This window comes from Anopheles aquasalis, chromosome 2, assembly GCF_943734665.1.
Source record: "Anopheles aquasalis chromosome 2, idAnoAquaMG_Q_19, whole genome shotgun sequence".
NCBI lineage: Eukaryota > Metazoa > Arthropoda > Insecta > Diptera > Culicidae > Anopheles > Anopheles aquasalis.
Genome location: NC_064877.1, coordinates 28,235,001 through 28,247,500, shown reverse-complemented (window position 1 = coordinate 28,247,500; position 12,500 = coordinate 28,235,001). Strand labels below are relative to the sequence as shown.

Sequence of the window (12,500 nt, the reverse complement as noted above, 5' to 3'; positions counted from 1 at the left end):
ACAAAACCACGACGATCCATTCACAAAAAAAAACCTAGATACTCGATTGATGTATGCTTTTAACGGCGTTTCTCATCTTTTTCCATCCTGGCCTCTTCATCGACAGGTCTGCAGCAAGGTGTTTGGGAATGCGTCCGCCCTCGCCAAGCACAAGCTGACGCACAGCGACGAGCGGAAGTACGTGTGCGGGATGTGCTCGAAAGCGTTCAAGCGACAGGATCACCTGTAAGTAATGAACAGCTGTTGGCCCTCTTCTGTGACTTATCCCGAGTATATGTGTCCCTTTTCCCAACTCATTCCAGCAATGGCCACATGCTGACGCACCGGAACAAAAAACCGTACGAGTGTAAGGCGGACGGGTGCGGAAAGTCGTACTGTGACGCACGGTCACTGCGCCGCCACACCGAAAACCATCACAGCGCCCTCGGTCTCTCGTCTCCGTCCGGAACGGCCAGTCCCGGACCACCGGGAAGTTTGACCGGGAGTAACGCAGGACCACCCGGTGGTCTCAGCATGTCACCAGCGACGGCCAGCGGTAAGTGATGCGCTCGTGTGCGTGTTCGTTTGTACCTTCAGTTCCTCGTGGAAGACCGCGATGATGGCGCGTGCTGGTGACAGTCGTAAACCAGTAGACGACATTTTTCGCGACCATTTCACCCCCTTTGCAAGCTAACAACCGGTATTTCATTTCGTTTAGTACATCATTTACTCCTAAGCCCGTCGCCCAAAAATCCCAATTGCGCGGAATGTCCCAAACTAACCAACGAAAGCCATTCTTCCAGAGCTCCTGACTCCTCGCGCTGAAGATCCAATTATCCTTAGATACTGTTGATGCTGCTGCTGCTGCTCGTTACCATTGGGGGAGCTTAAATTAAACCGTACAAAGCTCATCGCCACCAGACCAGACCCATCCATCCAGTTGTGTGCGCGAAAAATCGGAAAATCAATTTTCGCTACCAGCGTTTGAGCCAAAAAACTAATTTTCAATCCACTCCCAGTGCGCGCTGGCCCATAATGCCAGTCTCAGCCAACCAGCCAGCCAGTCTGCCAGCCAACCAGCTAATCAGATGAACTTTCCGATCCGATTCACGCTTCGAATGTTCCACGTCCTAAGCTGGTATGCTTCTGGCTCGGGGCTGCCACAATTTGACAGCCAGACGAAGACCAGCAACAGCAGCAGCAGTAGGATCCGATTCTCCCTCTCCCTTTCTCGAAAATTCATCCAAAGTACGTGCAAATGTGCCATTGTTTGCACAATTTTCACACCAACACACACGCGGACACATACATACATGTCTGTGCTTCATCCCACATTTTGTCTGGCTGCCACATTCTTTTCCGGTTTGTGCCTACAGCATGTGACCACGTTCTCCGCGTTGTATTGATGTTCGGCCAGCAGCAGAGCCAACCCCCCTCGATTCGAGGCCTCACAGAGCCTTTCGTTTCGTTGCGTTCTTTTTCCTCTTTTTTTTTTGGAGTCCTGGCCTCCATCTCCACGAACACTCCACGGAGCGGCGCTTGCTGTGGAGCGGATGATGATGGAAAAAGGATCGAATTGCTTTCAGCGCCACTTTGAAAGGCAGGTAGCGAGCATAAAACTCCCACTCTCTCTCTCTCTCTTGCTCTCGTCAGCCTACCACCCTCCACCGAATGGATGGCCTCGATGGCCTTCATTCGCGGCTCGACCACAAACTTCCTTTCTCCACCCGAAAACGCTCCGCCCAACCTAAAGTGAAGGAAAAAGAAGAGTCAGCACCGGGCCAGGATAGCGAGGAGCAGCCCTACAAAGCCTCATGAATGGCTCGTGTGTGCCCCCTTCCCATTTTTCGCTCGAGATGAAGATGCTGCTTTCCGATCCCGAATCCCATCCCGAGGTGCGATCGCGGGAGAGCGGTGGAGCGACGCCAAAATTTGATTGGCGCTGACAGTTTATTGAAATTGAATGGGATTTTCGGGCTTTTTCGGCGGAAGCGCAACAGCATTCCTTCCACGCCGATCCACCGTCGAACCGTTATCCGTCGACAACAGCACGCAACCAGCACACATATTCCGATTATGTGCGCATCCGGCGCACCCCAGCCCTCCCCAATCGATGGCCTCACCTCATTCGCACTCACTTCGATGACAGCTCGCAAAGTCCGCACAACCCGCTGGCGCTGATTCGCTTGGGCATAAGTGAACGGATGTGTCGAGTTTGGAGATAAGTTTGCCGCGCTTTCGTGGTGCTTGGTGGTGCGTGAAAGGCCACCTCCGCTGTGCACCAAATTTGCTGATGTGTCTGACGTTCTTCCGGAGCACCAAAGGAGAAAAAAACCCTTATCCAGTGGCATCGATTTTCAACATTTTCACGCTGGCCACACGGCGATTTGCAGCGCTCGGTGGTGGTGCTTTGCAAGAGCAGCGGATTTTCGCTATCATCAGCGAGCCAGCCAGCTGGCAGAGGGGCTGAGAGCCACTCGCAGACGCGCCCAAGCGATGTGTCAGGTGCAGTGACGTGTCTGTGAATGAGTGCTAGGGATGTGAGGGGATTCGATGCTTCACCTGCTCGCCAGATATTCCCATTTTTGAGCTTTATATAGCTCGACTTCAAGCAGGATGCGGGAACGAGCCAGGAGCCTTTTTGCATTTAGAACTGTTTCTCCCTTCCGTTCAGGTTTCCTTCTCGATTCCCCAGACTGGTGCTGGAGTCAACAACATACTCCCTGGATTCACGATCACGATACTCATCATTCGCTTTACCTTTTGCAGGTGATGCGAGTTCACCGCACGGTGCCACGATCGTACAGTTCAGTGCCAACGGTAACGCCGGTACCAATCACTCCGGTAGCTCCAGCAGCAGTTCCAGCAGCAGCAGCAGTTGCGGCTCGAGCAGCAATTCCAGCCTTTCAAGCAACAGTTCAAGCAGCAGTTCGTCCAGCAGCAGCAGCAGCAGCAGCAGCAGCAGTGGCAACGTAAGCGATTCAAGCTCAAGCTGCAAATCGCCTTCACCGAGCTCACCAGCACCGGGCACGGGCAACGAGGGGTTAACGCGCCAACAGCTCGATCTCATCTCGCAGATCATGCAGCAAACGAAACAAGCGAATGCTGCAGCCGCAGCAGCAGCATCGGCCGCCGCTACCTCTTCTGCCAACCACAGCAACACGACCAGCAGTACCACCTCTTCTACGAGCAGCAACGTGAGCAACCAGAAGGTTCCACCACGTCCCCGGACCTGGAATATGCAGGTAAGACGAGACGAGTCAGAGTCTTTCCATTGTCATACCTGCTACCTTCCTAATGGCCTCCGTGAGTTGCTCCCGGTGGAAGCATTAAGCATTTTAACGATAGGCTCCACCACCGAGACGACTTCATGAGACACAGAGCAAGCGAGCACAATGCCATTTCCGCCCGGGAAGTGGAGTAATTCAATTTTACCTCGCGAGCGACGGTAAGGTCTAAGGAAAAAGCCCAAATGTCCTTTCACTTTGCACGGGCGTTTGCATCGGTATTCGACGTTCCTTTTTCGACGCTTGCCGTCTCCTGTCTCACGGAATATTCTCCCCTGACCGACGACCATCTTCCGATTGGCTCCGTGAGCTACAGGAATGCACGATGGTACCGCAACAATGGAAGCCACCTTCGCAACCAACAACAACAACAACCAGGGAATGCTGCGCTTGCGGCCGACAGTGCGGACAGTGCTACCGATGAGGCACGCGATGTCCCGGTGCTGTTTTGCATTTTGATACCGGCGCACTCCCGGAGCGTTCGCAGTGCGACGCAAGAAGTCACCCCCTCGGGAGGGTTAGTGTTCCACGTGGGGACCACCCGCGCGCGCGCGAGCGCGTGTATCGCTGTACTTCCGCTTCTTTGTCCTCGTATTCCAGCGCATTCACCATTTTGCTCCACACCAAATGCTCCAAAAAGGGCCCCCGGTTCTCTCTACGGGTTGCGCGGATACGCGGATGTCCCGGCTCCCGCCTCCCGGTCTACGCTTTCTGTGCGCGAGCTTCGCGATGACAATGGGACAGCGCCAGGGAGCAAAACCCAGCAAGCGGAAAGCGTGGCCGATGTTTTATTCATAATTTTGAACCCAAAAACTGGCTCGCAAAAGCGTTGGGCTGCATGAGGGCGATCGTGCAGCGTGCTCGGCGCACGGGTTTTAGTAGCGGACAAAGGCCGGACCGGAGCGCACCGGAAGCGTAGTCCCAGGATGCTGGAGCAACGGATTTTTTTTTCTATCCGCAGTTTTTTTGTTGTTCGTGTACTTCACGTGCTACCTGTGCACGAGGTGGAAATGTATGCCTAGAAATCAAATCTGAACTGCGAACACAAATTGGCTATCGATGAAGTGGCTCCAAACGAGCCGCCAATCGAGCAGCAGCCCGAGAGCCTCGAGCACACACTAATAACGTGATCACATTTTTCCTGAAGTATTAGCGCCAACATGATGTTAGTGAGAACATGCGCCTGCCGCTGGAGGGCATAACCATTTTTATTCTGTGTGCCCACAGTACTCCGATCCCTGGAGATAAAAATGGCTCAATGAACATGTTCGGACATCGAGTGCGCCCCCGTGGAACATCGGGAATGGTTAGCGGAATCCCCTTTTTGCCCCGAAAAAAGAAACGCACAGATCCTTTCAAATTGGTGAACATGATGGACCCGAATATCCTCCGGCGATACGATCCACCGCTTTCCAGCCGCATGATATTACTTTCATAAGGTTCGCCAATCCAATCCCAGGAAGGTGAACCTTTACCTCCATTAGGTACACCGAATGAAAGCAACCAAACACGGCCATTCAATCAAACCCATCTTCCTCCGCTTGGGTGAGGAAGAAGGCTTGTTTAGTGAGTTAGAATATTTCTAAAGAGTGTTCCACTGCCTGGGTACCACAAAATCGATACCGACCGACATCAAGTTCCGCAAATTTGGGATCCATTGAAAATGCAAACAATTGTGCATAACGTAGGTGTGCTTGGTACGTTATGTGCAGCATTATGTTTGCTTCGCGGAACTGCCGAGCAATACATTGTGGTGCGGCGTTGTTGCGTCCAATTTCATGCTGCACAGTCATCAATGCAACCTTCCCTCCCCTCCCCTTTCTACCCCTAAACGTTACCGGATTTTGGGAATAGTGCTACATTGGAAAATCTGCTTAAAAAAGAGATTAAAAATAAACATGACCAAACATGTTCAATCACGAACCACTTCAATAGCATTTTCCCCTGCCTTTCTCCCATCGCCGCAGGGTGCGTACCGATCACTAATTAGTGATGCCACAGAGAGAGAGAGAGAGAGAGAGAGAGAGAGAGAGAGAGAGAGAGAGAGAGAGAGAGAGCAGAGAGTGCATCATGCAGGTGGTCAGGCAGACCAGACGTCCATTGATGTTTGCAAAATGCTTGAAAAAGGCTTTACCACCATTGCTGCGTTGGTGATTTTCATTCGAAATGCCTACCACGAGAGCTCGAGAGAGAGAGAAAGAGAGATGGAGCACTTTTTGTCCCTTAAGCATAAACTTTGACACTAGCCTTTGCTGCAGTATCATTTCAGGAACTGTTTGCAGCTGCAATCCACACACGCGCACACAAACACACATGGGACATACAACGAATGCACTGTCACATCACAGAAGGTCACTTTGGTTGCCTTTCTGGTCCTGACAGCCTCGTAGCGACACGTGTCCTTTGCAGCAAAACAACAAAGCAAGCGGGCTTCCACATGGTTCCACGGTCTCATCCTTCGACCGGACCGTTGCTCCACGAATCCTGCTCGGGAACGATTGGGAAAACAACTCAATTTTCAAATAAATTGGAATATCTGCCCTTTGCCACAAGGGATGCGGGGTGGGGTGCGACCGGGCTTATAGCACGCCACCTTCCTAAAGCTCTGGCAACACAATTTCTCGCTTTTTCTCCAACATTTCTGCCCTGGCGATGCCGACAAGGTGGTCGAGAGCTGTGTGGGCGGGGTTCCCAAAAAAAGGTGAACGGTTCAGTTTGCATTATTGCCATTATCAACGACTTCACCGTCATTACCCGGTTGGTAATGCGCCTAGGTGCCGCCCTCTCTGCGGTGCACAACCACGCAGCAACGTAATTTCCATTTCACAAGAGGAGTCAGCACGATGGAGATACGAATTCGGTTACGCTGTTCGTAGTGTCTCGATTGTCGGTTGCCAGTTGGTTATGCTGTTTCATAATTTCAATCTCTTTCTCTCACTTTCGCACCCTCTCTCCCTCTGTGTCAGCAACAATGTTTCCACCAACAATCAGCTAACGTGGACTCGGTTCATTGTTGATTGTGTTGCCTTCACACGCCCTTTCCACCCCTCAAATTGGCACCCCCGTACCCAACTTCAGCGCGATGGCACCCTTGAAACGTGCCGCTACTGCCGTAAGCTCTTGGCTTCAAGATTACAATTCGAGTCGTGTCCCGGGTCTCCAGTTTGTTCTAGCGCAGCTCCACGCACCCGTGTCTCCTCTGCTACTTCTGCTTCTTCTACTTTCAAAAGATACAAAGATAGAACCCCAGAGCGGAGCGGGTGAGACAAAGTGGGAGAGAAACGCATTACGATAATCGATATGGCAAGTGCTTCGCTTTTATTCGAACTTCCCCGGAACGAACCTCGAATTTTGGCAAAAAGTGTCTCGAAATAAATGTTAACGAGTTCTTTTCTTATGACCCCGTCCCAGGACCTCCTCCACCCCTCGAGCGCCCTCGCTCGTCTGGTGCCATTATTCTAAAGTTTATTTTAAATGGAACACGAGTGTTCCGCTCGACATCGCACTTCGCCAGATCGTTCCTCAGCGTCGCATCCTCAAGACCATCGAGCACCTGCCACAGGTGGTGGAGGGAGGGGGGGAAGGGTAGGTTTATGCGAGGGTAACGTGAAGATGAGTTTTTGGTATTTCAATCGGCGAAATGTACTTTCCAGCTGGGAGATAAATCGTTATCGTTAGCGTACCATTTCATCCGGCCGGCGTTGATTGAATTCCAACTCCCAGCCCCAAGGGGTGGCCAAGGAGCGGGCGTGCACGCTCGGCTCATTGGAGATGTCGATCGCGTCGAGTGTCGCGTCGTCGCCGCCGCCACCGCCGCTATGCAATTCCAGAGCGATGGCGCGGAACAGAACAGAATCGGACCAGGACCGAGGCCTGGCTGCTGGCAGTGACCGTGACATGCCTTAGCGCTCATCCTACGCTCCAGTGGGCCGGAGCGGGCAAGATGAAAATTAAGCACCTCACGACCGAGCAGCCCAACACCCAAATGGCCATGGCCGAATGGCTCTATCAACCTCTGGGAAGGGGGAGCGAAATCCTTTCACCCGCTGTTTGCATTTGGTCACCGTGGACAGACCTTCAAGCATTCCCATCGCCCTCCCACAACGGTCCCTTTTGGTTGCTTTCTTCGCGTCAGCAATCTTACCGCCTTATGAATTATGGTCCCAGATATGGTCCATTAATTTTCGCAAACCCACCCTTCACCGTCACCCGCTTCTTTGGGGTGGGCTTTTGGGGCGACCCGGGGATTGGTTGGCGAAACGCGCACTGAACCGTGGCCATTTTCGGTTGTGCTTATTGCGCTCCCTCCTGGTTCGTGCATCAGAAGAAAGGACCTCGGATCTCGGCACCCAGATAATAACGAAATCTGGCTAAATTGGTCACCGAAAGTGGTGGGAGGTACGATGTCACTCGAGGGCCCATCTTCACGACGCACGGCACAACGCTGCCAGCATCATCAGCACCAGGGGGCGCAAATGAGTACGCTTTGGGGTTCGCCCACCCGTCGGCCGTGTCTTCATTGCCCGTTAATCGTCGACCATACTTTACCCCTTTCAGCGAAGCAATTCACATTTAAACGCCCTTTCCCCTTTCCGCTTCATCTCGTGTTCCGTCTCTTCCGGCGGAATTGTCTTCCTTGGAATCGTTCAATTAACTGTTACTCGTGCTACTAGCGGTCGCTGTCGTCGGCAAGTGAATTAAGGTTATTGTGTGCGCCTTCCCAGGGCGAACGGGGTGCTGCTGTGATCTTCTTGTCGATGCCAATTCTGATTCTCATGGAAAGGGTGACGGTAGAGAAAGGGACGTTCGATGAGTTACGGTGGTTGCCTTCCAGCTTAAATTATCCAGATACAATACAAACGAATTGTTTGTTAAACACCATTAATTCAACTGCTTTGTGATAACTTCATTCGAGAAGAACAAAAAGCAGAGATAATGGTGCAAAATGGTTCTTAAGCAACTGCTGCCTGCTCTTTATGCTGCCAAGAATATTGACAACATCACACTGACAGCAAAACACAATTTCATATCGAATACTGTAAGATCTATCGCAGATAGCACTGACTATAATCAATCCCTGGTGCCTGGGTGGTACATTCTATTCGTTCATAACATTTCTAAGCGGATACCTGTTCCATCTGTTACTTTTGCACTTACTCTAGAGCTGTTGCTTGTGCTTCCATCGTCAACGTCAACAAACTCATATGAGCATGCGGGCAGCAGTTTAAAGTATCAACCATGGCGTTATTAAATTTACTGTTTTCTCACCGGTGCCGGTGTTCGTGGCCACAGAGAGGTAAAGGTAATTCCAAAACTGGTTGCCGCGCCGGGAAAACGAAATGATATATCTCCGACGATGGAGGCGCCAGGTAGCCGGTAAAATTGCATAGTTTCAGGGATTTGCTGAGGAACTTGTAGCTTGACCATGAGTTATCACAGAAATCAAATTCATTTTCATATTCACGTGACTGTAAATGTTCAGCTGGTCGAACAAGAGCATCACTAAATGCTTCTCTTTTTCCCCCAAAATCAGAGATTACCAGCCGAGCAGCCAAACACTTGGTACAGCAACGAGTTGCTCTCAACTCAAACGCCCCACTGGCAACTGATAGGCTCGCAACATCGGTCCAATCTCACTCTCACGTTATTGCCACATTAGCTATAACAACCAACCAACCAAACCCGGTAGCAATGAACCTAGGCCCACACCGAGACTAGATCGTAAACATTTATGAACCTTCTTCACCACCGGTCACGCCGAGAGATGCCACGGTGCAACGATGGAACGAAAGTGATTCGCTCGCATCCTTACACGCATCATAAAGCCCACGCTAGCAGCACACTACGCAGCCCAGCTATCAGCTAGTGGCCAGGCCTTCCTTTTTCCCGGTATGACGGATGGTAAATCTTGGCAACGCAATCACTCTCTCTCTCTCTTTCGGACCGATAAAGAGGAAGAAGAACTTGGTCCGGTCCGGTTGACCGGCGTTAGACGGACGGACGTTTCGACGTTCCATCGGTAGCCACTTAAAATCCGTACTTTCGTAAAAACCGGAAGAAGACCCCCCAAAAAGCACCGTATCCGGACCGGAGTGGAGTAGAGTGGAATGGAGTGAAAGTTTATACACGGCAAGGGTTTTCCCTCTAATTTATGGTTGCTTTCAGTGAACCAAACGTCAGAGCAGCACAGGGGCCTATTTTTACTCTCGGCTTTCCTGGTCGCAGGGATACAAAACCGGTCGAAGGTGGCTCCGCCCCATTCCAGGAATCCATTCGAGTGATTCGACTGGTACGGCTGGTTCCGGAATGGGTTGCCGGTGCACCATTTCAGGATAACGAATTCCAGTTTTTCCAACGTTTTCATCCGCTCCGGGCCTTCAAACAACTTACTACTCTTCCAAATTTATGGCATCGGCCACCGGGAGGCAGGAGCCCTCCTGCACCAATAACATCGCTCCCATTTCATGGGAGCTTCCGGCCTCCGACGGTGTAATACATTGATGGACTGCCATGCGTGACGCTGCTCTCGGTTAGCAGTGGGTTATGATGCCCCAAAAAGTCCTTCATTAAGACCAATCGTTACAACCTCCAATAAGAACGTTTTACGCGCATGAAACACGCAGAGAGCACCTTTGGCCACCTTCAAAAGACGAATAAAGTGTCTTCTTAGGGTCTGTGTGATTACCCATTCCAAAACCCGAGGACCGAATGGCTTAATTTCTGCGGCCACCAACCTTCGGTCCACCGGTGCCGAAAGGTAGCTCACTCACGATACCGTCGACAGCCGTGATTGAGAGACGGAAGCTCGTTAATCTAGGCTGCCAGAACCGCACGCCAAGGGACCGGGGAACCGTCCGTCCGACATTCGGCATCACTGTCAACCCTGCGTAGTCCTTGCCCTCTGGCTGCTCGGTAGTTCCTTCACTTTACTAGTCGTGGCGTACCGTTCGGTGGCGTAGTGCCCGATGGGTTCGTGTGCCGTTTCTCCGAGATGAACATGTCACTTTTCATCAGGACGAAAAGCGATGAAAGATAACTCGAGCCGAACCGGTTTCGACACCCGGTCCCGGGAGCAGTTCGTCCGTCCGTTCGTCCGTCCGTATCCAGAAAGATGGCTGCTCCGGAGAGGCTGCACCGTTTCACACACCGATGGTGATGTCATTCGTAATCCTTTTAACTAAGGGGAACTGCTTGGTCAGCTGTGGATCGAGTGTTTGCACAGAACTCTGTTGAACCTGTACCTTGAGCTAGCGGTGGTGATGACGCAGAACGAGCTGTGGAACTGTTGACTGGTGTGATGAAAGTTTATTCCAGGAACTTTTGGTTGAGGTTGTGGGATCACAAAAACTAAGCCTAATAGGGGCGTCTTGTGAACGGACTTGTTGGTTAAACAAATGGTGAACGATAATTATAACTAACTTCTTTCATTTCTTCTCTAGTACAGAGTCCAGAAATCCACAAAACAATCTTCCAAAGCCTTCTCCGCAGCTCCACTTATCCCAGATCAAATGTTAATTCAAATCCATGTTAACATTCAACAATCTTTTTGTGGCGTAAGGTACGCTCTGAAATCGTATTCCTCCCCCCCCCCCCCCCCCCCAAAAGGACTTGCAACAGATAGAGCAACAAAGGATAAACTCATTTACCTTGCATCGGGGATTCACTCGCTGGTGGAATTTGCAAATTTGCAAATCTCATTCAACAGAAAAAGGGGGTTGCCCAAGCGTCTAGCCAGGGGAACAAACACACTGACACAATTCGATCAAACAGATAACTCACAATTCAATTACAGCTTCTCCTTCTTCGCTAGGCCAAACTGAATGGTCGCGCCGCAGGATGCTGCAGTATCCATCTTCAGCTTTGCCCATTCCCTGTGTTGGGCCCGGCAACACTTTTGCATGCGTTCGATTGGGATCTCAGTTTCGGAAACCACAAAACCCCATCCTTTAGCCCGTTGCGAGACTCCGATACCCACAAGTGTCAACGTAATGGGCTTTTCCGGATTCCGGAGAAGCAAGTCCATACGGAGACTCACCAGAATCTACACCCTGTGGAGTACCATGGTTGCTGGGTTACGGCCAACAATCGCTTCTATGTTGTGTTGTCTGTTTGTCGAGTGACTGAAGAAAACTATTTCCGTTTTTTCCGTTTTTTTTTCGTTCCGTCTTTCTAAATTGCTCATCAAAACATGAATCTCCCGGAAGAGCATTGGCCGAACACCGAACGAACTACTCGAGTTCACAATTCTGACCTTAAGTGCCCCGAAAGCCTTTAAGAGGATGAACCGGAATGATTACTTTCGAAAGCGTTCGACAGCGGCTGCAGCACCGACAAGCCACTCGTTGAGGTGTTGAAAAGCTTTCTTCAAAATCCCTCGCGACCCTCGGCCAAAGTGTCAGTTTTGAATCGTTGCCAAAAGTCTGCTTCACACTCATTCACCAAACCGGGGCCCCAGGGGGCGGGGGTGTCTTTCGATTTAGTTTTGCTCCAGCACCAATGCTCACCCTCTCTCTCTCTCTCTGTCTTTCTCTTTCTCGCTCTATCTATCTATGCTGCAAAATTAATCCTCTTGAGCGACCGCTGGGTAGCTGGCACTACAAGTCACTAGTCCTGGGCGCCCCTGGGAAGGCCTGGTTTCAACTTGAACTGGTCGGCCACAGTGCTGATTCGCTGCAAATTGCTCCCCTGAAGAAAGGGAGGCTCGGGAGGAGAATAGGCCGGACAGGAACGCCACTGTGCTGATGCACACCATCGTCCCAAGTTGACCCTTTTGCTGGAATCATAAATTTTTAAATCCTCTCCCGGTTCACCTCTACCTCTGGCCCCACTGGCCTGGCTTACAAAGGCTCGATTCCGAAAGCTCTCTGCCATTAGCAGTGGTCGAGTTGGTCGACTGACTTCAAGGGTGGTCGAGTGGTATAAAGAATTGGTGACACCATCAGCAGCAGCAGAAGCAGCAGCAGGAGAGCATTTCTATCTAAAAAGATAATAATAGTTTTGCTCCGTCGGGTAGTGGGTGGGTGCACTAGGTAGAAGGCGTTGCCGTTAATCCCCTAGCGGAGGAAGTGTCGTAAATTAAGAGTGTCCCAGTGACTGTGTGCTGCGCGGCACTCGCGCTGACACCGGACACAGATACAGACCTTCGTAATCCTTCGGTATGGTCCGCAAAAGAAGAGAGCGAGCCGAGTGTTGCGAGACCGGAAACGGAAGGGAGCGGAAAGTCAAAAGCAGATT

General features: G+C 51.2%; 1 protein-coding gene across 1 annotated transcript in view; it reads left to right on the top strand.

Annotated features, from left to right (window-relative positions):
- The window catches only part of LOC126581679 (serine-rich adhesin for platelets), a 139,097-nt gene that overhangs the window by 119,619 nt on the left and 6,978 nt on the right, over positions 1 to 12,500 (top strand). The window contains exons 5-7 of the mRNA XM_050245497.1: positions 107 to 225; positions 303 to 535; positions 2,749 to 3,224. Coding sequence (XP_050101454.1) covers positions 107 to 225; positions 303 to 535; positions 2,749 to 3,224 — 828 coding nt within the window. The remainder of the gene's footprint in view (positions 1 to 106; positions 226 to 302; positions 536 to 2,748; positions 3,225 to 12,500) is intronic.